Genomic DNA, 25,811 nt, shown 5'->3' with positions numbered 1-25,811 from the left:
GTTATACCAAAGCTACACAAGGCACTATAAGAAAAGAAAATTACAGGCCAATTTCCCTGATGAATATAGATGCAAAAATCTTGAACAAAATACTAGCAAACTGATTTCAAGAGCACATTAAAAAGATCTTATACCATAATCAAGTGGGATTTACCCCTGGGATGCAAGGATGGTTCCATAAAGGCCATATATGACAAGCTTATAGCTAATATACTCAATGATAAAAAGCTAAAAGCTTTCCTCTAAGATCAGGAAAAAGACAAGGATACACACACTCCCACCAATTCTATTCAACATAATATTGGAAGTCCTAGCCAGAGCAATTAGGCAAGAAAAAGAAATAAAAGGCATTCGAATCAGAAAGGAAGATGTAAAATTGTCTGTTTGCAGAAGACAAGATATTACATATAGAAACCCTAAAGATTCCACCAAAAAACTGTTAGAACTAAGAAATGAACTCAGCAAAACTGCAGAATACAAAATCAACATACAAAAATCAACTGCATTTCTATATGCTAACAATAAACTATTCAAAAAAGAAATTAAGAAAATCCAATTTACAATAGCATCAAAAAGAATAAAATACTTAAGAGTAAATGTAACCAAGGTGAAAAGTCTTGTACACAGAAAACTGTAAGACATTGATTAAAGAAGCTGACAACACAAATAAATGAAAAGACATCTTCTGTTCTTGGACTGGAAGAATTAATATTGTTGAAATGTCCATACTACACAAAACCATCTATAGATTCAATGTAATCTCTATCAAAATTCCAGTGGCATTTTTCACATAGGGAAAAAAAAAAAATCCTAAAATTCACATGGAACCACAGAAGACCCCAAATAGCCAAAGCAATCTTAAAGAAAAACTAAGCTGGAACCATCACATTTCCTTATTTCAAACTATGTTGCAAAGCTATAAAAATCAAAACAGTATGGTATTGGCATAAAAACAGACACATGGCCAAAGGAACAGAATCATGAGCCCAGACATAACCCACACATATATGGTCAACTAATCTTTGACAAAGGTGCCAAGAATATACAACAGAGAAAAGACAGTTTCTTCCATAAATTGATGCTGGGAAAACTGTACATCCACATACAAAAGAATAAAATCGGACCCTTGTCTTACATCACACGCAGAAATCAACTCAAAAATGGATTAAAAACTTAAACCTAAAACCACAAAACTCCTAGAAGAAAACATAGGGGAAAAGGCCCTTGACAATTAGTGATGATTTTTTGGACACCAAAAGCACAAGCAACAAAAGCAGTCATAAATAAGTAAGACTACATTAAACTGAAAAGCTTCTGCACAGCAAAAGAAACCACCAACAAAATGAAAAGGCCACCTAAAAATGGGAGAAAATATTTGCAAACCTTATCTGATAAAAAGTTAATATCTAGGGCTTCCCTGGTGGTGCAGTGGTTGAGAGTCTGCCTGCCGATGCAGGGGACATGGGTTCGTGCCCCGGTCCGGGAAGATCCCACATGCCGTGGAGCGGCTAGGCCCGTGAGCCATGGCTACTGAGCCTGCACATTCAGAGCCTGTGCTCCGCAACGGGAGAGGCCACAACAGTGAGAGGCCTGCGTACCGCCAAAAAAAAAAAAGTTAATACCTAAAATACATAAGGAATTCATATAACTCATTACCAGAAATGAACAATCCAATTAAAAATGGGCAGAAGACTTAGACATTTTTCCAAAGAAGATGTACAAATGGCCAACAGGTACATGAAGAGATGTTCAACATCACTACTCATCAGGGAAATGCCAATCAAAACTGGATGAGAAAAAAAAGAAAAAAAAAAAAACTGGATGAGATATCACTTCATATCCATTAGGATGCTATCAACAAAAAGATAAAAGTGTTGGTGAAGATGTGAAGAAAGGGAATCTTTGTGCACTCTTGGTGTGAATGTAGATTGGCACAGTCACTGTAAAAAACAGTATGGAAGAGTCCTGAAAAAATTAAAAGCAGAACTACCATATATTCCACCAATCCAACTTCTAGAATTATATCCAAAGATGATGAAATCTCTGTAAGAGATATCTGCACTCCCATATTCATTTCAGCATTGTTCACAATAGCCAAGATATGGAAACAACCTAAGTGTCCATCAGTGAATGAATGGATAAAGAAAATATGTTTTACACACACACACACACACACACACACAAACACAAAAGAATATTATTCAGTCATAAAAAAGAAGAAAATTCTGCCACTTGTGACAACCTTGCGGGCATTATGCTAAGTCAGACAGAGAAAGACAAATAATGTATTCCACTTATATGTGGAATCTAAAAACATTGTACTAATAGAAACATTGTACTAACAGAATAGAATGGTGGTTGCCAGGGGCTATGGATGGGGGAAATGGGAGATGTTGGTCAAAGGATACAAACTTTCAGTTATAAGATGAATAAGTTCTAGGGATCTAATGCACGGCATGGTGACTATAGTTAACAATATTGTATTGTACAGTTGCAAGTTGCTATTAGAATAAAGCTTTAATGTTCTCATCATAACAACAACAAAATGGTAATTATGTGAGTTAAAGGATATGTTAACTAACCTTATTGTGGTAAAGATTTCACACTATATATGTGTATCAAATCTTCACACTGCACACCTTAAACTTACACAATTTTCATGTAAACTGTATGTCAATAAAGCTTGGGGGGAAAAAATAGAGAGATGAATCTGTACAGAAAATCCAAACTGGATATCATGCAAAAATCACTTGAAATAAACATATCTTCTTATGGATATTTTTAATATATTATTAAAATTAATTCAATCTCTAGAGTTTATACAACATGATGAGTTAATAAGCATGGAAATACACGAAAACAAACTTTAATTCAAAATGGGCTCTGCATCCAAAGTTCATAGCAGCACTATTTACAACAGCCAAGACATGGAAGCAACCTAAGTGTCCATCAACAGATGAATGGATAATGATGTGGTACATATATACAAAGGACTATTACTCAGACATGAAAAAGAATGAAATATTGCCATTTGCAGTGACATGAATGGACCTAGAGAATATCATACTAAGTGAAGTCATAGAGAGAAAGACAAATATTGTATGATATTACTTATATGTGTAATCTAAAAAATAATACAAATGAATCCATATATAAAACAGAAACAGACTCACAGACATAGAAAACAAGCTTATGGTTACCAAAGGGAAAAGGGAGGGGGGCAAGTGATAAATTAGAAGTATGGAATTAACAGATACAAACTACTATACATAAAACAGATAAGCAACAGGATTTACTGTATAATACAGGGGACACTATTCTTGTAATAACCTATAATAGAACATAATCATATATATGTGTGTGTGTATACACACACACACACACACACACACACACCATCTCCAAATCACTTTTCTGGACACCTGAAACCAACACAGTATTATGAATCAACTGTACTTCAATTTTAAAAGTCAATCAATGTAATTCACACATAAACAAAATAAAGAAGAAAAAATAAATAAAATGTGCTGTGTGTGATTTTAAAATAATCCATTTTTACTAAATTCTTAAATAAAAATAACCCATCTCCCTGGTTTTAAATAAAAACCTAAGATGTAATACTATACATAACATTCTAAACCAAAATCTAAAACTAGTTTTATAGATTTTTTCCAAAATAAATTGTTCTGAAAAATTCATTTCAAGGTGCCCTATTACTATCAAAACAAAAAGAACAGCACTGGTTCATCAAATAAATTGCCACACTACCTAAGCTTCAAAATTAATATGCATATATTGTAATTGGTACACTAGCTGCTTCTGTCAAAAGATCTGTAATCAGAATAACCTATTACTAAGCAATGAAAATTAAATTGAGAAACGAAAATCCTTTTATTAGGCATACATAATATTGGGTTTACTAACTTTGAGACTAAACAAGGTGCAAAGAAAGAACTGAGTTCATATGTGTGCTTTCAAGCATACAACTGAAACATGATTTTTAACTTTAAATTTGGCAGACAACCTTCTCCAATATTCAAAAATTACCCAAGGCTGCCACAGTCAGCATTCTAATTTGGAAATCCTGTGATTTCTGTACTTAGATTTCCTGTTTTCACTGTTTTGTTTTAACCAACCACACCAGGTAAATATCCCAAAGAATTTCTTCCTGGTATACTTCCTGGTTAAATGAATTATGTTTGGCATGTTGTAATTAACATTATTCTCATTTTTTTAAACACAACATTAAGAATTCGTATTACTTCAATAATTTTAAAGGAACCTTAATACTATTTAAAACATAAAATTTTTAAATAGGCTAAATATGTAAAAAGAAGTCCAATTTGTACTCGTAATAGCATATGAGTACCACAAAAATCATTCTCTTTCTCCAGATACAAACAGTATCAAACTTTCCCCTCCTGTATCTCTCCATCCACAAACATTAACATGCTTCTCCAAAATAAGAACCTCCTATAAAGGTTTCCCTACAGTGAACAAAACAAAAAGTTAAACTACTATTACAGAAAGAAGGAGAATGCTAAGTCAGCCTCCATTTCTCTACCAACACCCGGATAGCTGCAGTCAGTCTTTTGACTTCTAATCTGGGTCCCCTTGGCTGGGAACACAGAGTTGTCTAATACAAAAGGGAGTCTGGAGTTATTACATGTTTGTTATCCCTCGTATAACAAAGGCATTTAAATTCCAAACTAGAGACAGCAAGTCCTAAATATTAACACAATCTGTCTCTTGGAAATTATCTCCCTTTCCATTTCAGTAAAAACACAATTTCAACACTAAGTATGGATAATCTATTGCATGCACAGAAACATTAGAAAATCCAGATTCTAACTAACTATGCCTGTTTTTAACTTATTATTTGTCTTTTACAAATAAAATTTTTATTCTAAAAACAAAAGTTGTCAACAGATTAGGACCAGGTTGCTCATATACTTTCACTCTAAAGACAGTATGAAATTAACAAGGGAAAAGGAGTGAGAGAAAAATTCATGTAAATAAAGAAAAATTAAAGAATTTTTGCTTCGGATATCTGAAATCTCTCCTGGTTACTCACCTGATATTTATGGCAAAATGCGTAATAAATGACTTTGGAAAAAAATTTTAAACTTTAATTGAAGTATTTTATTTGGACTCAAATCTAAATTATTAAAAATATTTTTTTAAAAGCACAATTTTTAATTACATAGATAAGGCTTCTTTATCTATTAGTCATCAATTCAACCAGTATTTATTAAGCACTTTTTATGTGCTATGCATTATAATGAGTTTAGCCTTTATAATAACTGACATTTTTAAGGGTTTTACAGGTACTAAGCAATGAACTTAGCACTTTTTCATGTAACAACCCTATGAATAAGTTCTTCTTTAGCCCCACTTTACAGATAAGAAAAAAAGAAATTCAAAGAATGTAAAAGAACTTGCCCACGGATACATAACTAACTATAAGGACTAGGTTGGAAATCAAATTCAGGTAATGACTCTACTATTAGGTGACACCAGTACTTCAATCACTGTTCCAGGCACTCACAATGAAACTGTGGAAGACATACACAAGGCAAGACAGGTCACTAATATAATGAAAGCGCAAATAAAGTGCTTTGAAAGTATAAGAGAAAAGGTCACTGCCTACTAGAAGCTTTCTTATTAAGAGAAAAGTCAAAATTGTTTGATGCCAGTTTAAGTAGTAAAAAAGTATCTAATACTTACATATACTAACTATATTAGTAATTTCATATTTTAAAATCAAGAATCCATGAGAAATGCCACTCAATTTCATTTCAATTTAAAACCTGTCAGACTGTATTCAAAAAATGAGATCTCATCTCTTGTAATCTTTCAAAACAAGAACAAATAAGTTATCTGCAAACATGCAAAGAGATGAATTACGAATGTAAAGTTTGTCTTTAGAGAAGGCATAATGTAACAGGACAAACAAAGTAATTCTTCAAGTGGGCCTGCAAGAAGATTTCATGTCCCTAGCTCAAGTAAAACTGGAATTTGGAGAGAGTTTTTTAGTCTGCACATACCATCTACCATTAATGTTTGCTCTCTTTCTATGAAAAGAAAAAGAAGCCAAAATCAAAAGAGGTTAAAAACAAAATTCAAGGAGTAAACAACAGATTCTACATTTTAGCAAAGACAGTAATTTCAAGAGAGATAAATTTAAGATGTATATAGTGTCCAGTAGACTGAGGGCAAGAAACTTGGTTTATAACGGAATATCAATTTAATGTTAGAGAGTCAGGGATGGATTAGCTGCAAAGGAAAAAAGATGATTGTTAATAAACTATCACCAAAATTATAGAGACCTGGGATCTCTTTATACTAAATAACAACAAAATGTTTATTTTTACCTTATTTACTGGACTGATTCCTGAGATCTGGAAGAAATCTGCAGTAGGCTTGGTGGGAGATGATTAAAGTCTGGTCTATGGAAACAGACTTTAAAATTCAGTAGAACTGTGCAACAAGCTACATGATGGCGTAGGATAGTCTTATCTTTGGTACATTAACTCATTTCTCCTTTAACATAACAGAAGCATTCACCAAGATTTTATATACACTTAGAAGGATCATCTAGGTGTATAAATAGGCCATCATATTGTATATGCTTTGAAGTTCATATCACTGCTTACATAGATTCTGAATGCCTTCTCAGAAAAAGTTGTTAGAATTTACATTGGAGGAAGCACTCATATAATTTTAGGAGATAACAGAGAATGTAATGTTACCATCCTATAATCTACCACTAGCAAAATCTTCTTAGGATGATCTTTATTTTCTAAATAGCAAGAGCAGTGAGCAATGTTCAACTGCAGGGAGACTATGGTTGCCCACTGAGACTCTCAGAGTTCACCCTCCTCTTGAGCACTGAAGCGAGGTCAACATTTAGAATTAGAATCTCTAAAACTGCTAGTGTCAAGTGCAAGTTAAGGTGTGTGTGAGTCACTCTACAGGGGAGGTACAGACTCTATTCAAAAGCAAAGTACTTGGTTGGCACAGATCTAAAAGCACAATTCAGGTATTAAATGCCTACACCATGTTAAATAATGACTACTTTTTTTTCCTATTATTTATTCCGACTGATAAAGATGACAAAAGTCAAAATCGTTTGAGAAGAAAACCTAGGGCATCTACTAAGATGTTTATTTTGTTTCACTTTTTTATGCAAAATTAAGTTTTAATCACAACTAAGAGATAGCTATTCAAGTTGTAGCAAAAATCATGAGCACTATACATATATTCAGATATAGGCTATCATGTGCAATACTGACTTATAGCTTGAAATTATTATAAAAACTATACTTAATTCTTTAAAAAAAACCCGCTATAGTTAAGGCAGAAAATGTCAATATACTGATAAACAGCAAAAGTTTGGGGCCCTCTTCCTTTCACTATCTGGGGAAAACAAATGAAAAACAAGACACTTTCATTTAAACTTTAACCTGGAATTACCACTACACATCAAAGAGGAATTTTACTGAGAAACAGTAATGCAACTTTTAGTAATTAATGTGAACAATCTAAAATAAATATAAGCCTCCCAGGACTACTAAACTGTTACATATGGAATTCAAAGGATGGCAGGAGTGAACCATTTACGAAAAATAGTTTTTTCTTTCCAAAGTTATTCCCAGTGAATTTAAAGAAAAATAAGTGAAAAGCACTGTTTTCACTCAGCGCTAGTTGTTGACAGCTACCTGTTTTTAAGACACCCATTCTTTTCAACTACAAAGACACTTGACATAAACTTAGAGGAAGAAATGAAACCAAGCCCAACGACTCCTCAACTTGACAATTAGAGCCTATGGAGTGGGGCAATAAAAAGCCCACATACACATTACACACCAACGATTCTCGGATAAACGATTTTAGTAAACCTCCCCAGCCCAAGGACGTCAGATTAAAAACTTTAAAAATCCTACAAAACATTCTAACTTCCGAGTTTAGCCTCTGTACATTAAATAACTCAATGACCGAAGCGTTACTGCCTCCTTCGTTCTCAAAGGCCAGGTACGCCGGCCCTAAGGAGCTGGGACCTCCGTAGGAGACGCCCCGCGAGGGCGACGAGGCTTTCTCGGCCTCTGCCCGTCACTCTGGGCCGAGCCCGGCTGACTCAGGGTCGCGGACTCGCCACGGGCGACGCGGGAGCCTCCCTCACTCACCGTGAAGCGCTGGTCGCCGACGCTGCCCACGGAGAAGCAGTGGTCGCCGGGGTTCACAGCCCCGGTCAGCACCTGGTGCAGGTTCATGTCGGCGCCTTAATCCAGCAACGGATGTCGCGTCCGGCTCATGCCCGGGGTCAGCGGCCGCTTCCCTCCCTCTTTCCCTCACGGGTGGCGTCTGCTCTTGGGAGGAGACGGCGGCAGCGACAGGCGCCAGGAGCGGGAGCCGCTCAGCTGCGGCCCGCAGCTCATCCCGAGCCCGCGCAGGCGAGGCCCGGAGGGGGCGGACCGGCGAGCGGGCGGAGCGCCGCGCTCTTCCGCGCACCTGTCACAACCCGCGCGGGCCCAGGTGAAACTCGGGGTTGACCCAGCGGCCGCGACCCCGGGCCGACCCACCGGCCAGGAGGAACACGCCGTCCACAACACTTCCTCTGGGTTCTGGGTGGCTGGCCCGGACCGAACCCGAATGGCGCAAGTTGCACCCGCTAGTCCTCTGCCCCCTAACCTGGCTTTTCCCTGCTCCGGTGCCGGCCACCCCCACTGGCCTCGGCAGCTCTCTACGCGTCGCTAGGTCCCTTTAGCGGAAATATCGCGAGATTCTCGCGGCGAAAAGGAACACTGCAGTAAACGATTTACTTTTTTACCACAGTGTGCAGAAAGGCAAGTGGAAAACGCCTCTTCGAGTGAGATGTTGGCCAATCCAGAGATCCAGTCCACCTAAGGCTCCACCCCCTGCTGAGGACAGACCAATCTCTTTGAGGCTTGTGAGGGACGATGTGCGTTTGAATGTTGAACGTAAGGAACCTAGTAAAAACATAAAGAGCCTTGGAAGAGGTAAGGGTTGTCAAATTATGCTTTAGGTTGGGGCTTAATCTGACTGTTGGGCCAGAAAGCTTAAAAGGGAGAAGTGCATTATAAATGCAGTTGCGGTGTCTTCGGCCCCGGTAGAGACTACAAGTCCCAACAAGCACCGCTCCCCTAGGCGTCCCGCGAATACTCCAAGTGAATGTGAACCCTGCAGTGTCTCTGTCCCCGCGCAATGGTTACCTCGGCAGGACGCGCGTTTCCAGTTCGCTAAAAAGGAAAATTTTGAAAGGTTTAAACATTTGACAAGTACTAAAATGAAGGGTTTTCGCCAATGTTTAACTTAACATTCGTTTTGAAGTAGTGCTGATAACAGTACTGCAACAGCCCTGCGTTAAGCTGTTTTGGAAAAACCTAAGAATTCCAGAATGTTTAGGGTCACAGTCTCAACTGTGAGATTCAACTCTAATTGTATTTTAACACAAGTTTTGTATTATTATTGATAAACATCTCTTTATGTCTCCTCCCAGGTACCCTCTTAGGGACAAACTGTCCTGTATCCCAAGTGTCTAGCGCAGTGCGCTTTCCAACCTAGGTGTTCAGAAAATGTTAAATGAGTGAATGTAAATAGGAACTCCCCACCAAAAAAAAAAAAAAAAAGTAGTTTTTTTTTAAAAAATTGGTGAACTGATTTTGATTTTATATCCTTTTCTTGTGGTCAAAAAACAAAAAACAGAAAGCAAAACAAACAACCCCCCAAAAAGTTCACACTATTACTTGGGTAGGAGGAGTACTGGTAATTTTATTTCCTTTTGCTTTCCCTAAGTTTTTTGCAGTATACATATACTTCGTTTAGCAATAAAAAAAAGTTACTTAAAAAATAAGTTTAAGAAAAGAATCTCAAAATTAGTGGATATATGTATAACAGATATACCTTGCTGTACAGCAGAAACTAATGCAACATTGTAAATCAACTATAATAAAAACTTTAAAAAAAATAAATTTAAGAGCCATCTCCCTTTTCTTAATTTGAAAGATGTAAATGAATTCCATTATTTATCCCAGTCTCCTCATAAAAATAAGGGATTTAAAACATAACTTGTCTTAAAAAAAAAAAACCTATTTTATTGAGGTGTAACATACAGTTTAGTTTGTGTTTTAATTATTAATTCAGATTTTATTTTAAATGACTTTAAGTTAATTTTAGATCTTAAATCAAGGTTTTTCTATATTCCACATAAATTCTGTGTATAGACCAAAGTTTAACATGTTTACTCATTCTATTCTGCCTATCTTTTGGTTTTGAAGGGCATACTGTTTAGCAGAATAAAAGAAACTAAGGGACCTAGTAGTTAGAAAATCTGAGATCTACTCCTGATCTGTCATTTGCTGTGTGACCATGGAAAATGTCTTGTAAACTTTGTTTTCGTCATCTGTAAAATTAACAAGTTTAACCTGATTATCAACACATTTTACTTGGCATTTTTATTCCTGATAAACATCTGTTAGGTTTTTTTAATTATTCAAACAGAAAGTCACAAAACTTATAATCATCCTTATCAGTTCACTCAGTCCCATGTAATTAATTTTTTTTATCTTGATCTTTTGTTAGCACTTTTATGAATTCATCAGTTTTCCATTAGAGTTCTGAAAATGCTTATTCATTCAGTTCAGCAGTATAGTCAATTACCAGAAACCTGTACTTGTCAGAGTCTTTTCCATGAATTCCTTGAAGATGAAACCCTTTTATGGGAATATTTTTGCAAAAGCATCAGAGTACACCCAGAACTGTCTGTAAATGACAAAAGACTTAAAAATGACCACGGTTAAAGATTTGATGAAAGTACATAATAATGCAATTGGCAAGGAAATTTAGTTATTTCTGAGATATATATTTTAAAGTAACAACTAGAATTATGACTTATACCAGAACATATAAGATTTTTAGAAATTTCATGTAATGTCTGAAACATTTATATTAACGTATTTCCATACAAACATCTGTTAGTTTTTATTAAATTCCTTCATCCTTGAAATAAACAAGAGTTTGACTCCTGGCCTAATCAGTCATTTAGACAAGTTGCTTAATCTCTTCGTGCTTTACTTTCCTTATCTGTAAAGTGGGGATAGTAATAGACTTCCTTCATACAATTATCATGAAGATTAAATGAGCACAGTGTTTAGCACATAGTCAGAATTCAATAGATGTTAGCTACTCATTATTATTATTAAATTAAATCTAACCTTTTGACATATTCTTTCTAAAGTTTTCATATAGCGTCAAACCTCAGTCCAAATCAAATTTTCCAGTGATGTTTGAGACGCCACAAATGTTCTGAGGCCATCCCAGTCTGTATCCAAAACTATGGGACTACAGTACAACAACTAATGAAAAGTGAGGACATTCCTTTTACTCTTATTCAGAAAAAAATGCCCATTCAACAACCTATCTTTGATGTTTAGCAGATGGACTCTTTCAATGAAACAACTAAATCCTTTTACTATATCTATTTATTCCACTACAACTACGGCCTGCTGTCTGGTTTTATATAGTCCTTGAGCTGAGAATGTTTTTTACATTTTTAAATGGTTGGAAAAAATCAATAGAAGAAAAATATCTCATGGTATATGAAAATTATATGAAATTCCCATGTCCATTAGTAAAATTTATTGGAACACAGCAATGCATAGACATTTAGATATTGTCTATGGCTACTTTCACACTACAACTGCAGAGCTGAGTAGTTTCAACAGAGACTATATATCCTGCAAAGCAAAATATTTACTGTTTGGCCCATTAGAGAAGAAGTTTGCCAACCCCTAATTTATAGGAAGAATCCTCTACTGCTCTATGATCTATGAAATAGCTTTTGCTGTGCAGACTGGTTGTTGTCCTGCATGACCACTCAGCTTAATTAGTAAAACATTTCATGTTGATGATTACACAAGCATCTTTAAATACATCTATTGTATCCCTGATTCCCCAATATTTATCATAGCACAGAGTAGATCCTCACTAATAGTTGAACCCTGAATATAGGCAGGACCTGACTTACATATATATAAAAAGAGTCCCTGAAGAACTACCTTGGAGAAGTGGCCATAGGCAATCCCTTTACTTTCAAACTGCTGCTCTTCATAGATCACCCTGTAATGTCACTCACCTCCCCCTTGACAAGGTTCTATTCAATCCTAAATCCAGTCCTGACTTCTTATGCAACTTGAGCATAACTCTGACCTTGTAGCAAAATTAGTAAGATAAGGAAATGGAAGAGATGGAGGTAAATTATGCCTTTCATCCTCCCTTCCCTGTCCCCTCTGCCCAAAGGCCACAAGTCCACCTCCTAACACAAAAAGTCCAGGGGAATTCTTGAATCTAACTATTCCCTGATCTGTAATTGAATTTTGTTATTCTGTCCTTTGAATGCTCAAAGGCTATGTGCCTTTGTGGTTTTTCCCTTTAGTTTCTTTCATTCTTTTTTTCCGTGTAGTTTCTTTAGTTTTATTCTTCAGCTTTATTTCTAAGAAATAAAAGAGGAAGGATGGGTCTGAAAAAGGAAGTCTTTTTTTAAATAATTTTTTTTTTAAATAAAATTTTGCCTTATTTTGCCTTATTGCTAGCAGCAAAATCTCTTAGAAAACCAAAGTACTGTGGTTTTGGGGACTGGCAGGACAAAGAGATATGCTCTCTTCAGTGCTGGTCTTAAAGGGAAAGGGGACTTTTATCAGACTTGAGGGGTGGTTACAGTGTAAGGAAAAGCAAACAGGCTAAACTCTGAGATTTTTTTTTTTTGGTGGGGGGAGGAGCATATAGGAAGTCAGCTCAGATGGAGAAGTAATCATGCCTCTTTCTCACTAGCTTATTTACTGACATCCCTGTCATTACCCTCCTCCCTGCCATCCTAAACTCATTAATATAAATCCCTTTCCTCCTAGGGCCTGTGCCAAGGGACCCACCAAGAGGGGCTTCCATCCCCACAGCCAACACCCAACAGATGAGGGAGGTCAGAAGAAAAGAGTTCCTAATCCTATAACAAAGGCTGAATCAGGAGGACTATGTTGCTGGAATTTCATGTAAGCATTCTGAACTCATTATCTCACAAAAGTAATGAGGATCTCTGAGCATCTAAGATATTGACTGCCCCAGAAACCTGCCTGTATTGCCAACAGCAACCTTACTATAGAAAACTCCATCAGCAATATTATAGGTTAAATAGATATTTGAGCAATGGTATAGGACCCTAGCCATTATTTATAATACTGTTACTATAGAAAAATTAATTCCAATACCTCTAATATTTGAAGATTAAATACTATTGGCCATTAAATACTATTGGCTCACCCTCACTTGCTCAACTGGAGGGTTTTCCACCCATAAACTATTAAAGGGCAATTATTTATAAAAGCTAGTGTTTATTAAACACCCGATCTGTACTGTAATAGGTATTTTATTTATCTCATTTAAATCTCAACAACACTCTAAGGGTAATATCTCTGTTTTACAAATGAAGAAACCTAAACTCAAAGAAATTAAATAACTTGGCCAAGGTCATGTTGCCACCCAAATATTTGAACTCAGATCTCTTGGGCTGCAAAGGCCCTTTAAGTGTTCTCCAAAGCCCCTTGAATCCCAAAGTGGATTCAGTCAGGGCCTACTATTTATTCCCTAGCTGGCAAGATGAGAAGAGACAGGACTTCTTTAAGTTGAGTCTTCAGTGGTCAGCTGGTAAAAAGAACCATCTTCCCAAAACAGTTTTCTCCTCCTTCCACAAGATGGAAGGAAAGCTCACCTCCTTACCTTGACCCACGCCCAGACTATAAAGGGCAGCTTTTATTAAATGGTAAAATAAACATCTCCAACCAGAAAACTCCCTGATACACAGTTATAGGTATTCACTTGGTTAAAGGCAAGTACTTCTTGGAATGTTTTGGAACTACCAATAAGTCACATGCATCAGATTGTGGGTCTTCTAACACCTACTGGAGTTTTCATTAAGGGGGAAGCAGAAGTCAAGAGATGTAAGTTTGAAAGGCAAAGGAGAGGCCATGTGGAAGACAGCAGCAGGCAGTTTTGGTTAGCCGGGAGCAACTTGAGAGCATTGGGCTTTGGGACAGTAATGAAGTGGAGGGATTATTCTAATCAAAATCCCGGCAAGTTGTTCTGTGGATATTGACAAATTGACTCTAAATTTTTATAGGAGGCAAAATACCCAGAATAGCCAAAACAATATTGAAGGAGAAAAACAAATCTGAAGGACTGATGCTATCTGATTTCAAGACTTACTGTACAGCTACAGTAATCAAGACAGTGTGATTTTGGGGAAAGAATAGACAAATAGATCACTGGAACAGAACAGAGAATGCAGAAATAGACTGTGATCTATAGTCAACTGATCTTTGACAAAGGAGCAAAGGCAATACAATGGAGCAAAGATGGTGCTGGCGGGCTTCCGTGGTGGCGCAGTGGTTGAGAGTCCGCCTGCCGATGCGGGGTTCGTGCCCCGATCCGGGAAGATCCCACATGCTGCGGAGCGGCTGTGTCCGTGAGCCATGGCCGCTGAGCCTGCGCGTCCAGAGCCTGTGCTCCGCAACGGGAGAGGCCACAACAGTTAGAGGCCCACGTACCGCAAAAAAAAAAGATGATTCCGGAAAAACTGGACAACTATGTGCAAAAACATTAGTCTAGACACAGACCTTACACCCTTCACAAAATCTAACTCAAAGTGGATCACAGACCCAAAATTGAAACACAAAACTATAAAACTCCTAGCAGATAACATAGGAGAAACCTAGATGACCTTTGGATTGATGACGACTTCTTAGATACAATACCAACGGCATGATCCATGAAAGAAACGATGGATAAGCTGAATTTCAGTAAAATAAAAAAACTTCTGGTCTGTGAAAGACAATGTCAGAAGAATGAGAAGACAAATCACAGACTGGGAAAAAAATATTTGCAAAAGATACTTCTAATAAACGATTGTTATCACAAATACACAAAGAACTCTTAAAACTCAACAATAAGAAAACAAACAACCTGATTGAAAAATGGGCCAAAGACCTTAAAAGACACCTCACCAAAGAAGATATATAGATGTCAAATAAGCATATGAAAAATGCTCCACATCATATGTCATGAGGGAATGCAGAATAAAACAACAATGAGATACTACTACATATGTATTAGAATGGCCAAAATCTGGAACACTGGCAACACCAAATGCTGTAGAGGATGTGGAGCAACAGGAACTCTCATGCGTTGCTGCTGAGAGCACAAAATTGTATGGTCACACTGGAAGATAGTTTGGCAGTTTCTTACAAAACTAAATGTACTCTTACCATACAATCCAGCAATCATGCCCCTCAGAATTTACCCAAAGTAGTTAAAAACTCTTTCCATACAAAAACCTTTACACTGATGTTTATAACAGCTTTGTTTACACTTGCCAAAACTTAGAAGTAAACACTCTGTCTTTCAGTAGGTAAACAGGTAAATAAACTGTGGTACATCAAGACTATGGAATATCATTCAGTGCTGAAAAGAAATGAGCTGTTAAACCATGATGAGTTATGGAGGAACCTTAAATGCATATTATTAAGTGAAAGAAGTCAACCTGAAAAGACTACATACTGTATGATTTCCAACTATACGACGTTCTGAAAGAAGCAAAACTATGGAGACAGTAAAGAGATCAGTCATTGCCAGGGGTTGGCGGTAAGGGATGACTAGATAGAACACGGAGTCTTTTTAAGAGCATGTTGAAAATACTCTGTACTGTCAAAATGGGTACATGTCATTCTACATTTGTCCAAACCATGAATTTTGGTGATTATGCTGTGTCAGTGTAGGTTCATCAGTTGTAACAAATGTACCGCTCTGGTTAGGGATGTTGATAATGAGGAGGCTATGCATGTGTGAGGGCAGGGGTATTTGGGACATCTCTGCTTCTGCCTCTTAATTTTGTTGTGAACCTAAAACTTCTCTAAAAATATTGTCTTAAAAAAAAAAAGAATGGGGACTATGATTTGGTAAATGATCAGAGCCTTCCACTTCCTCCTAGCTGAAACAGTAAGACAAGATAGGGAGGTAAATGAATGAACAGAAATTTGGGGAATGTTTCTCAAACATGGGAAGGAATAATTACAAAAGACGTATATTCTGAAAGCAAAGAAAACAGAAGATGTGTGCACGGGGGAAAAAGGTTTTTTACCCAATTAGATTATAAAAAAGCTTATCAGAGCTATGCTTGCACTCACTCATGTATGTATTATAGAATAACTGATGAGGCAGGACACAAAATTTTCCAATAAAAGAAACTGCGAGCCTCTTTTCTGCCTAGGACAACATAGCAAGTACACTTGAAGCAATCTGTGTCTAGGTGAGAGTCACTTGAGTGGCTCCTTTAATTGTGCAATATAAGCTGAGGCTAATTCTGCATGAAGATGGGGGAGTGAAGTTGAGTCACACACTCTGTCCACCAATATCTAATTAAGTAACACTTTCTCTATAAATTATACATATATATATATAACTTATATATATATATAAATTATATAAAAATAAGTATATATAAATAAAAGTATATATATATGTATTATTATTAATTTATTTATTTTTGGCTGTGTTGGGTCTTCATTGCTGCACATGGGCTTTCTCTAGTTGCGGCGAGCGGGGGCTACTCTTCGTTGCAGTGCATGGGCTTCTCATTGCGGTGGCTTCTCCCGTTGCAGAGCATGGGCTCTAGGAGCATGGGCTTCAGTAGTTGTGGCTCGCGGGCTCAGTAGTTGTGGCTCGCAGGCTCTAGAGCGCAGGCTCAGCAGTTGTGGCGCACAGTTTTAGTTGCTCCAGGGCATGTGGGATCTTCCTGGATCAGGGCTCGAACCCATGTCCCCTGCATTGGCAAGCAGATTCCTAACCACTGCACCACCAGGGAAGTCCCAATATAAATTATTACTATTATTTTTTACCAGCAAAATTTTTTTAGTAATAGCTACGTTAGGAAAGGAACAGAGATAAACCAGAAAAAATTAAAACCAATGTACAAGTGGAAGATATTGCTGAAGCTTAGTGTGGCTCTACTTGTATTTACCAGAAGCAATCCTTGAAAGTTACAATCAAGTCATTAGAATTCTCACAAATAATCCCAAATTTAGAGAGAAGTGGACTGAGAGTATATCCTTATTTTTTTCTTCTTCTACCTAAGGAAGTGGAAAATAGCTGTTATATAGGTATGGATGAAAAGAGCAGTGAACAGCCAGAACCTGGGCTGCCTCTCACTGGTCGACGCTTTGGCTTCAGGGCCCTACACTGAACTGGGGAAATGGCAGTGGGACTTCCCATGAAAATGGGATATGAGCCTGGCAAGTATCAGAGAGTACATTAAAAGGAGATAACATAAATCTACAAAATTCCATCAGAGTACATGCTATTAACCTCTAGGCTATACTGCTCATTTTAGGTTCCCTGGCCACAGTGATTGACTCAGGGATGGACCCCTGGGTCAATCAGAACCCTTCTCTGGGATTTCTCTGCTGTAGCTGGCAGGGAACAGTTACATTTTTGAAAGAAAGGACCACCATCTCTGAACATAGAGTGATGTCTGAGTGTTTTAGGAAAGAACAAAGAGAGAAAAGTAAAGTTCATTTTTGATTGGGAATAAGAAGATGTCATGACAATCTCACTTGAACCCTTGGTCCAGTCCTGTGTAGTGCCCATCTTACCCAATTATGTAAGACCAAAATCTTCCCCACCTGCTTCCCCCACCCCTTAAATTAGTTTGAGTTTTAATTCTGTTTCTGTCACTTTGGATCACAAGGCTAATACATGGTAACTTATAGTCCAACCAGCACGAGAGTTCCAATTTTCCTGAATCTGGGAAATATTAGCATGTGAAGTAGCAGAGGGAACAGCATTAGCTATGGGAGAAAGGCAAGAATACCATTCCTGAAAAGTGCTTTTTACATAATTCAACATAACTTGGTTCAATTCCTGCCTGTAGGATTTAAAAAAATAAAAGTATAGACACCAGGTAGAAAATTAATTCCACAGAAAACGTATAATAGAGCTCTGAGCAAGTAAAAGAAAACAGAGCTGAAAAATGAATAAATTACTTATTCTGACCTTACCTGCTGATTTTTCCTTCCCATACAACAGAGGAAAGAAAAAGAGAACCTTTTTAAGAGGGAAATTCAGTAAGCAGCTTTCTTAAAAAAAACTCTTTTCTGTAGCTGAAATTGCCAGGAATTCAGATGGCCACAATTTTCCTGTGTTCTGGAAGTACATTGCCTTATGCTCAGTGCAGAGGCTTTTGATTATAGTTTCTGGATCAAAAGCATCCACAGAGAGAGTTCCAGGTTGTAAACAGTGCTTCAGTTAAAGCACATCTATCTGAACCAATGATGGATTTTTAGTAAATAGGACTTTTTTCTTTCTGAATCTTAAGAGCCAGAGGTAGATAAAAGAAATGCCCTTTTGCTATACATGAAAAGGTCACTTTAACAGTATGTATTTCTGAAAAAAAAAATCCTCAAGTTTGTGATTTTCAAAAATGAAATTTAAAAATATATACGATGTTATTTTTTACCTGTTTCTAAATTTCTCTCGTTGATAATGGCGTATGGTGTCTAACATGGTACATTTGTTTGCTTAATATTCTTCCTAGAAAGTTTTTATCTTGGAAAAGAAGGGAGATAAGATTTTGAAATTTTCTCATAGAAGAGTAGGAATGGAGACAGGCTGCTCATTGACAGCATTAGATGACTGGCGTTTTACTAATGTGTGAAAAATAAGGAGACTATAGCAGGACAAGCCATTTTGGGTAGGCAAGACTAAGACTAATTTCAGTGTTTGAATTTGAAGTAATCATGGTACATCCATGGTGGAAGATAGTTGGAGAAATGGGATTGGAGCTCAGGAATGATTACAGAGCTAGTAATATAAAACCAAGAAAGAGACATTAAAAGTATCAGGAGTTGACCCTCAGGAAGAAAGGTGGTTTCTAAGGAGAGAAGGTGAAGAAAGCAAGGAATGAAGAACCAAAAACTAAAGCTTAGTGACTACCCAATAGTAGTAATCAGGAGTCAGCTCCTCTAATGTAGTCAGGCGCATGGGAGAGGCATCAGGGAAACATAGCAGGGACTTTAAGAAGCATGTTGCTTGAAAAACACTATGCTTCTCAGATTGTGAAAATAATTAAAGTCTAAGAAGAGAGCATTGGCATTGGATTTAGGATTTTAGATCACTGGTGACCTTCTAAATGCATAAAAAGGACATAAGGAGGCATCAACTGGCAGCAATATCTATAAATTGTCTTTGCCTTTGTACTTATTGTCCTTTTCCCAAGGCAGGAACTGAAAGGAAAACTATGAAGAAAATTACAAGGCTTGGAAGAATTAGCCCACCATGAGGGACTCAGTCCTTCAGCCAAGCCTTGAATCTGACTTGGACACTGAGAGCTCTTGAATAGATGAAGACAGTATCTTCTTTTTTTTCCTTGCCTTCCTTCCTTTTTCTTTCCTTCCTTCTTTCCTTTCCCCCATACTTCTTTTTAAAATCTTTTTAATTTTTGTTTTAGTTTTCCCCAATATCTAGAAAGCTCTGACAGGGAAAGATGCTGACTGGAGAATACTTAGACTACAACTGACAAAAGGGCAATGGTTTCCTAGGCTTCAGTCAGAGAACAAGTTCTTTGTAGCACTGGCTCTGGAGCACTGTCCTGAAGGGTCTAATTAGTTTGCTTCTCTGACCTTGATTGCTACCTTTTGAAGACGCCTTAAAGCCTGCTGAGTCTCCTAAACTTGCCAAGCCCTGCTGCATCAGTCTAGTCAGCAATCTTGCCCTGCCCAGGCCTCTTGCTGTCTGACCACACTGCTTAGCTAACCCCATTTGGGTCACACCCTATTGCTTATGTCTCCTTTGGAAAGGCCCATCTAAGAGCTACCTCCTTACATAAATGTAAAGATATTAAACATTCTTGATGGAGTTAAAAACCAAGGATATAAGGAATCCAGGGTGGAGGGGTTGGAATTGTCAATGGTAAGTGTAGAAATAGAGACCATTGGTTAGAGAGGATAGAGGTGGGGCAAGAAATGTTCAACTTGATAGTCTTCATCTTTTCTGCAAAGTGGGATGCTAATCCTTTCCAAAGAGGGAGTATGAATTTTATAATATGTGAATTGTGTCTCAATAAAGCTATTTAAAAAAGGAATACATGTAAGAGATGGGATAGGATTAGAAAATTATTGACTTTTAGAAGGCATATTCATATTAATATGGCAGTTCCTAGTTACGGATCCCTTTAATGATGTTTCTATATAGAGCGATTGCAATTGTCTATATGTCCCCCTCTTCCTTTCTCATTGAAATATTAAATTGCTCCAAAGGTTTCCACAGAACCTTTTCAACTTTCTGGCAGTCATTCCAGGGGAGGAACAAATGGAACATAACCATATGTTTCCTAATCAACAAATGTAAACATGACAGATATAGTAAATATTCTAATACATAAATAATATTTATATAGTCTGTTTTAGGCTGTACATAACAGACTAGGCAGCCAGTGGTGGCTTAAACAATAAAGACATATAAGTATGTCATACAATAAAAATAGTTCCAGGATGGTACAGCAACAAAATGTGGGATTTCTCCTGATGGGCACATGTTGACTATAGCAGCTCCAGATTTTTCCTCACCAGAAAACAAAGCAGGAAGGATGGGGAAGGAAAGAGGCATTGTCCTCACTTTCTACGTTTCTTTTACCAGCGAGGAAAATCTTTCTGGGAAGTTACAAGCAAACTTCCTATTGTATTTCCATGGCCAAAATTGGGTCACATTGCAAACACCTAGCTTCAAGGGAGGCTGGGAAGTGAATGAATAACTGGCTTTTTAGCCTTAGATAAAGAAATACAAGAAAGGAGGGGACTGGAAATGGCTTTTAGGTAGGCTACCAAACGGTCTGCTACATTATTCACTGGGAAAAAGTATAATACAACCAGAAAATATTTGCTTGAGGAACTTCCAATATGAGCAGATTTCATTTAAACTGAGATAAAACTCAAAAACTGAGGACTAAGACAAGAAAAATCTCAGACTTGAACAGCAAACAAAACTTCAAAAACCAAAACATGAGCATATGAAAATATTTTATGAAAATAAAACTGTTTAAGGTAGATTTGTGTTTTGGATTCCAGTCAGTTTGGGAGAACTACAGATTTCTTGTAGTAGCAGCTAACTTTTCCTGGAATTCTCCTGTATGACCCCCAGATATATACCTAAGGGAACGAAAGGCATGGATGTTTCTATCCCAAATAAGTTAGCTGAAAGTGTTTCTAACAACTACTCCTAATTATGGTATTTGTTTTTCTTTTCATTCAGTTTTTTTTTTTTTATTCAGTTTTGAATTGGGTCACATTAAGCATCTCTGTACTTCTCAATGAGGTTTTAAGTAAAACACTAAAAAAGTGCTGATATTTGGGAAAGTGTAACTTAATTTTTCAGACCTTGGATCCCTGCAAAACTCAAAAACTTAGAAAAACAAAACAACTGTTTTTCATTCAGACTGTGACCATGTCATATGTTGTGAAGGAGTGCTACTAATTAGTAACTTCCCAACTCAAAGAATATTCATTGTACTGTGGCTGAGGGCCTGCCATATCAGTAAACAAAGATGTTGAGGCCATCTAGCCATCAGCCACTGCAGCTGTCCCCGACTGTGCACCCTGAGGGGATTCAGGATGGAGAAAAGCAGGATACTGGCCCTAGATAGTTAAGGTGCATATCAAAGGAACAATTTCAATAAGCCCAGACTCTTGCATCTTCCCATATATAGAAAAGTGCTAAATTCATTAATTTGAGATGTCTGATTTTCTTTAATTAGCGGTAATCTCTTCGTGTTCCAACTACCTTATTATTTTTTTTTTTTTGGCAAAAACTCCTTTTAGGTTGTGCAGTATTTTTCAGTTGACAGTACCTTTTTATTATATAAATTGAGAAAAAGAACCACACTGGTTTTTCAATGTTATTAATGAATGAAGAAATTGTTCATAATTCTAACTTTGAGTACATTGACCCTTGGATTTTTACTTTTAAAAAAGGAACTACAGGGCTTCCCTGGTGGCGCAGTGGTTGAGAGTCCGCCTGCCAATGCAGGGGACACGGGTTCGTGCCCCGGTCCGGGAAGATCCCACATGCTGCGGAGCGGCTGGGCCCGTGAGCCATGGCTGCTGAGCCTGCGCGTCCGGAGCCTGTGCTCTGCAACGGGAGAGGCCACAACAGTGAGAAGCCCGCGTACCGCAAAAAAAAAAAAAAAAAAAGGAACTACAGGACTGATTAAAAAGAGTACCCTATGCACTATTATGAGAGTCTATAGTATAGAAAAGAAGTTATTTAGACACATTCAAACCGTAGGCTTCAATTTCTGTCTTTTCAAGTGTATCACAGCTGACTTCCTCTGAAGATAAATAGGAAAAGTTATTAACAAATTCTGCTTGTAATTAAGAATATTCTTTCCAAAGATTGTACACAAAAGACATTAAAGAAGAAAGAAAATTCACAAATAAGAGCCTATGGAAGGGATTTCCCTGGTGGTCCAGTGGTTGGGACTCCAAGCTTCTACTGCAGGGGGCGGGTTCCATCCCTGGTCAGGGAACTGAGATCCTGCATGCCTCACGGCACAGCCCAAACAGAAGAGTCTATGGGGATCCACTCAGACCCCCAGAGTTGGTATAAAGATTATTTTAAGCTAAAGACATTTGAGATTCAACAGATGAAGAAAGAAGCTGCCTTGGAGCTTCCTTTATTAAAAGCAGAAACTTTTGGGTAATGAGGTTGCCATAAATTCCCTCTTCTGGCAGCTTTTACTCCCAGGAAGCCAAGAGTAAATCTATCATAAATCCCCTCTCTGGTGAGATTTATAACCTTTAAGAGGAAAAACCACTGGTACCTGCTTAGAAAAACATTATCACAAACTTCTATCTCTCCTTTGTTCTCCTAAAACCCATTTGTCTCTCTTAAATAAACTTATAATTCTTCCCAAAGAAGTCTTTTCTCCTCTCTCCTTTTCTCTTACTGAGTCAGGTATATAAACCTCTAACTTCAACGACTTAATGAGCTAGCTACTTCTTTTGTTAGTTCCCTTATGCATACAAATAAACTGTTTTTCTCCTGTTAGTCTGTCTTTTGTCTTTTGTCACTTTAATGTGCAGTCCCCCGATTAGTATACAGAAGAGGGTAGAGGAAAAGTTTTTTTCCTACCCAGCAAGTCTGCCAGTTTTCACAAATGGTGCTATTGGCATTTTTGGTGGGACAGTTTTTTGTTGCATGGAACTGTCCCATAATTTCAGGACATTAAGTGTTCCTGGCCTCTGCCAACAGGGCTCACACACCCCACTGCCCCCCATCTCACAGCATGTCAACCAAATATACCCTGTACATATCCTAAATAGGATTGTCAGATAACATTTGGATTTCATATCATTTCAGAATAATTTTTATGTATGTTCCAAATATATGGGATACACTTATACTAAAAATACTTTATTGTTTGTCTGAAATTGAAATTTAACTGGGCTTCCTGTATTTTTTTAATAGATTTTTTTCTTGTAGAGCAATTTTAGGTACACAGCAAAATTAAGAGGAAAGTACAGAGATTTCCCATATACACCTGTCCCCTGCACATACATAGCCTCCCCCATTATCAACGTCTCCTACTAGAAAGTTACATTTCCTACAACTGATGCATCTCCACTGACACATCATTATCACCTCAAGAACATAGTTTACATTACCATTCACTCTTGGTGTTGTACATTTTATGGGTTTGGACAAATGTATGATGGCATGTATTGAGTAGTATGTACATCTTCCAGAGTAGTTTAATTGCCATAAAAATCCTCTGTGTTCCAGCTCCCTGTATTTTTATTTTTTTAATTTTTATTTATTTTTAAAATTTTATTTATTTTATTTACTTTATTTTTGGCTGTGTTGAGTCTTCGTGCTGCTTATGGGCTTTCTCTAGTTGTCGTGAGCGGGGGCTACTCTTCATTGCAGTGCTCGGGCTTCTCATTGACATGGCTTCTCTTTGCTGTGGAGCATGGGCTCTAGGTGCATGGGCTTCAGTAGTTGTGGCTTGTGGGCTCAGTAGTTGTGGCTCTCGGGCTCTAGAGCACAGGCTCAGTAGCTGTGGTGCTCGGGCTTAGCTGCTCCATGGCATGTGGGATCATCCCGGACCAGGGCTCGAACCCGTGTCCCCTGCATTGGCAGGCGGACTCCTAACCACTGCGCCACCAGGAAGCCCCCTCCCTGTATTTTTAAATGCTTAATCTGGCAATCCTAACCCAAAGTCTCCCTAGAGAGGTGGTACCACCACTCATGAGAACTACCTCCTCTCAGAAAGAGTTTTGCCAACTTGCCTAACATTTAAAAATATTGCAGTCATCCATTTATTCAGCAAATATTAAGTTGCAACATTTTAGAGTGTTTACTGGGTATATTAAGTTTCATTAGGCATTGTAAAAAACAAAAATAAATAAGACATAATCCCTAATCTCCAGGGACGGTCAAATGCTCGTTCCCCCACATCAGCTAAACAGTCTGTGGATACGACAAAGCTGAGTTTATTGTTTACTGCAGTAAGAGAGAACACTACCACAAAAGTGTCTTAATGGTGTCTCAGAGAGAGGACAAAGTTGGGGTATTTATTGAGATTGTGAAGTTTGGTTCAAGGCAGATCTTTTAACTTTAGGCGGAGAGGAGTGTTGATTAGGATTGCATATGGATCGTTATATGAATTACATGGATGTTATAGTTTAGAATTAGTAGACACAGCAAGGTGAGGCTTTGGGGGCAAGTCTTGGGATGTAAACTGTTGTTCGATACCTTCTGTTGATGAGTTGATGATTCTCCCAGGAAATTCCACCATTTGACATTTTCCTCTAGATCAAATAGTTAATGTTTGTTTACCTTTTCCTGGGAAAATCAGTAATTATCCTGGACAGTTATGCTTAGAATTTCAGAGGTACACTCTTTCTTTTCACAATTCCACAACCACGACCTCATAGACTATAAATTTCTCAGGGATTCTACATGTAAACAAAATGTGGATGACCTTTTGTTGTGTTCTAAAGATGATCTAAGTCCTAAGACTGATTCTCTCTACTTACTGTTTTAGCTCAGAAAGGCCATAAGTTTCCCAAAGAGAATTTATAATTTTATCAAAGTTCTTTAGCTAGGACATAATATATCTGGACGAGATAAACCCTTTCTTTCTGACAGACTATAGGCTGTTCAAAACTTTGCCAGGCCAGTAACAAAGACAATTACGAAGAATCCTAGATGGCACTGACTTTATCAGAAAGTGGATTCCCAACTCTTCTGAAATAATGACGTCTTTGAATAGCGTCTGTTAAAAGCAGCTTTAGGAACTAAGTCTTTGGTAAGGAAACCTCTTCTTTTGAAACCTAAACATGAACGGGCCTTTTGTGATTTATAATCAGCTTCCCACTGTGCTTTGTCTAACGACAGTAGTCACAGCAACTAATCTAGTAGAAACATCGACACGTTGTTAGGGGGACCCCCTCTAAATCTGATGTTCCTCCATACTGTAAAATCTTTGATTCTCACTGAAAACACACCACAGTTCTTCGTAAATAAACTTACCTCCTGTGAAATCCTATTACATTTTCTGTTACATATTTCTGATCATTGTTATAATATATACTTTAAATCCTGCTACATTCCTTCTGTTACCGAGTCCAAGCTCGCTCTGCTTGCCACATGACAGGCCAGTAAATCCGAGACGAGGTGTTGAGGCAAGGAGTACG

At 37.6% G+C, this 25,811-nt stretch overlaps 1 protein-coding gene and 1 long non-coding RNA gene across 4 annotated transcripts in view; one reads left to right on the top strand and one right to left on the bottom strand.

The window, feature by feature from the left end:
- DMXL1 (Dmx like 1) overlaps positions 1-8,322 on the bottom strand; it is a 124,030-nt gene extending 115,708 nt beyond the window's left edge. For all 3 annotated transcript variants that reach the window (XM_060143458.1, XM_060143459.1, XM_060143460.1), the window contains exon 1: positions 8,187-8,322. In XM_060143458.1, coding sequence (XP_059999441.1) covers positions 8,187-8,273 — 87 coding nt within the window. In that variant the 5' untranslated portion in view covers positions 8,274-8,322. The remainder of the gene's footprint in view (positions 1-8,186) is intronic.
- Positions 8,323-8,841: 519 nt separating this feature from the next.
- LOC132518188 (uncharacterized) overlaps positions 8,842-25,811 on the top strand; it is a 37,183-nt gene continuing 20,213 nt past the window's right edge. The window contains exons 1-2 of the long non-coding RNA XR_009539878.1: positions 8,842-9,020; positions 12,927-13,064. This is a non-coding gene — a long non-coding RNA (uncharacterized LOC132518188). The remainder of the gene's footprint in view (positions 9,021-12,926; positions 13,065-25,811) is intronic.

The sequence above is a fragment of the Lagenorhynchus albirostris genome, chromosome 3, assembly GCF_949774975.1.
Source record: "Lagenorhynchus albirostris chromosome 3, mLagAlb1.1, whole genome shotgun sequence".
In the NCBI taxonomy this organism is placed as follows: Eukaryota; Metazoa; Chordata; class Mammalia; order Artiodactyla; family Delphinidae; genus Lagenorhynchus; species Lagenorhynchus albirostris.
The sequence above is the reverse complement of the archived record's forward strand: the minus strand, read 5'-3'. Positions and strand labels throughout refer to the sequence as shown.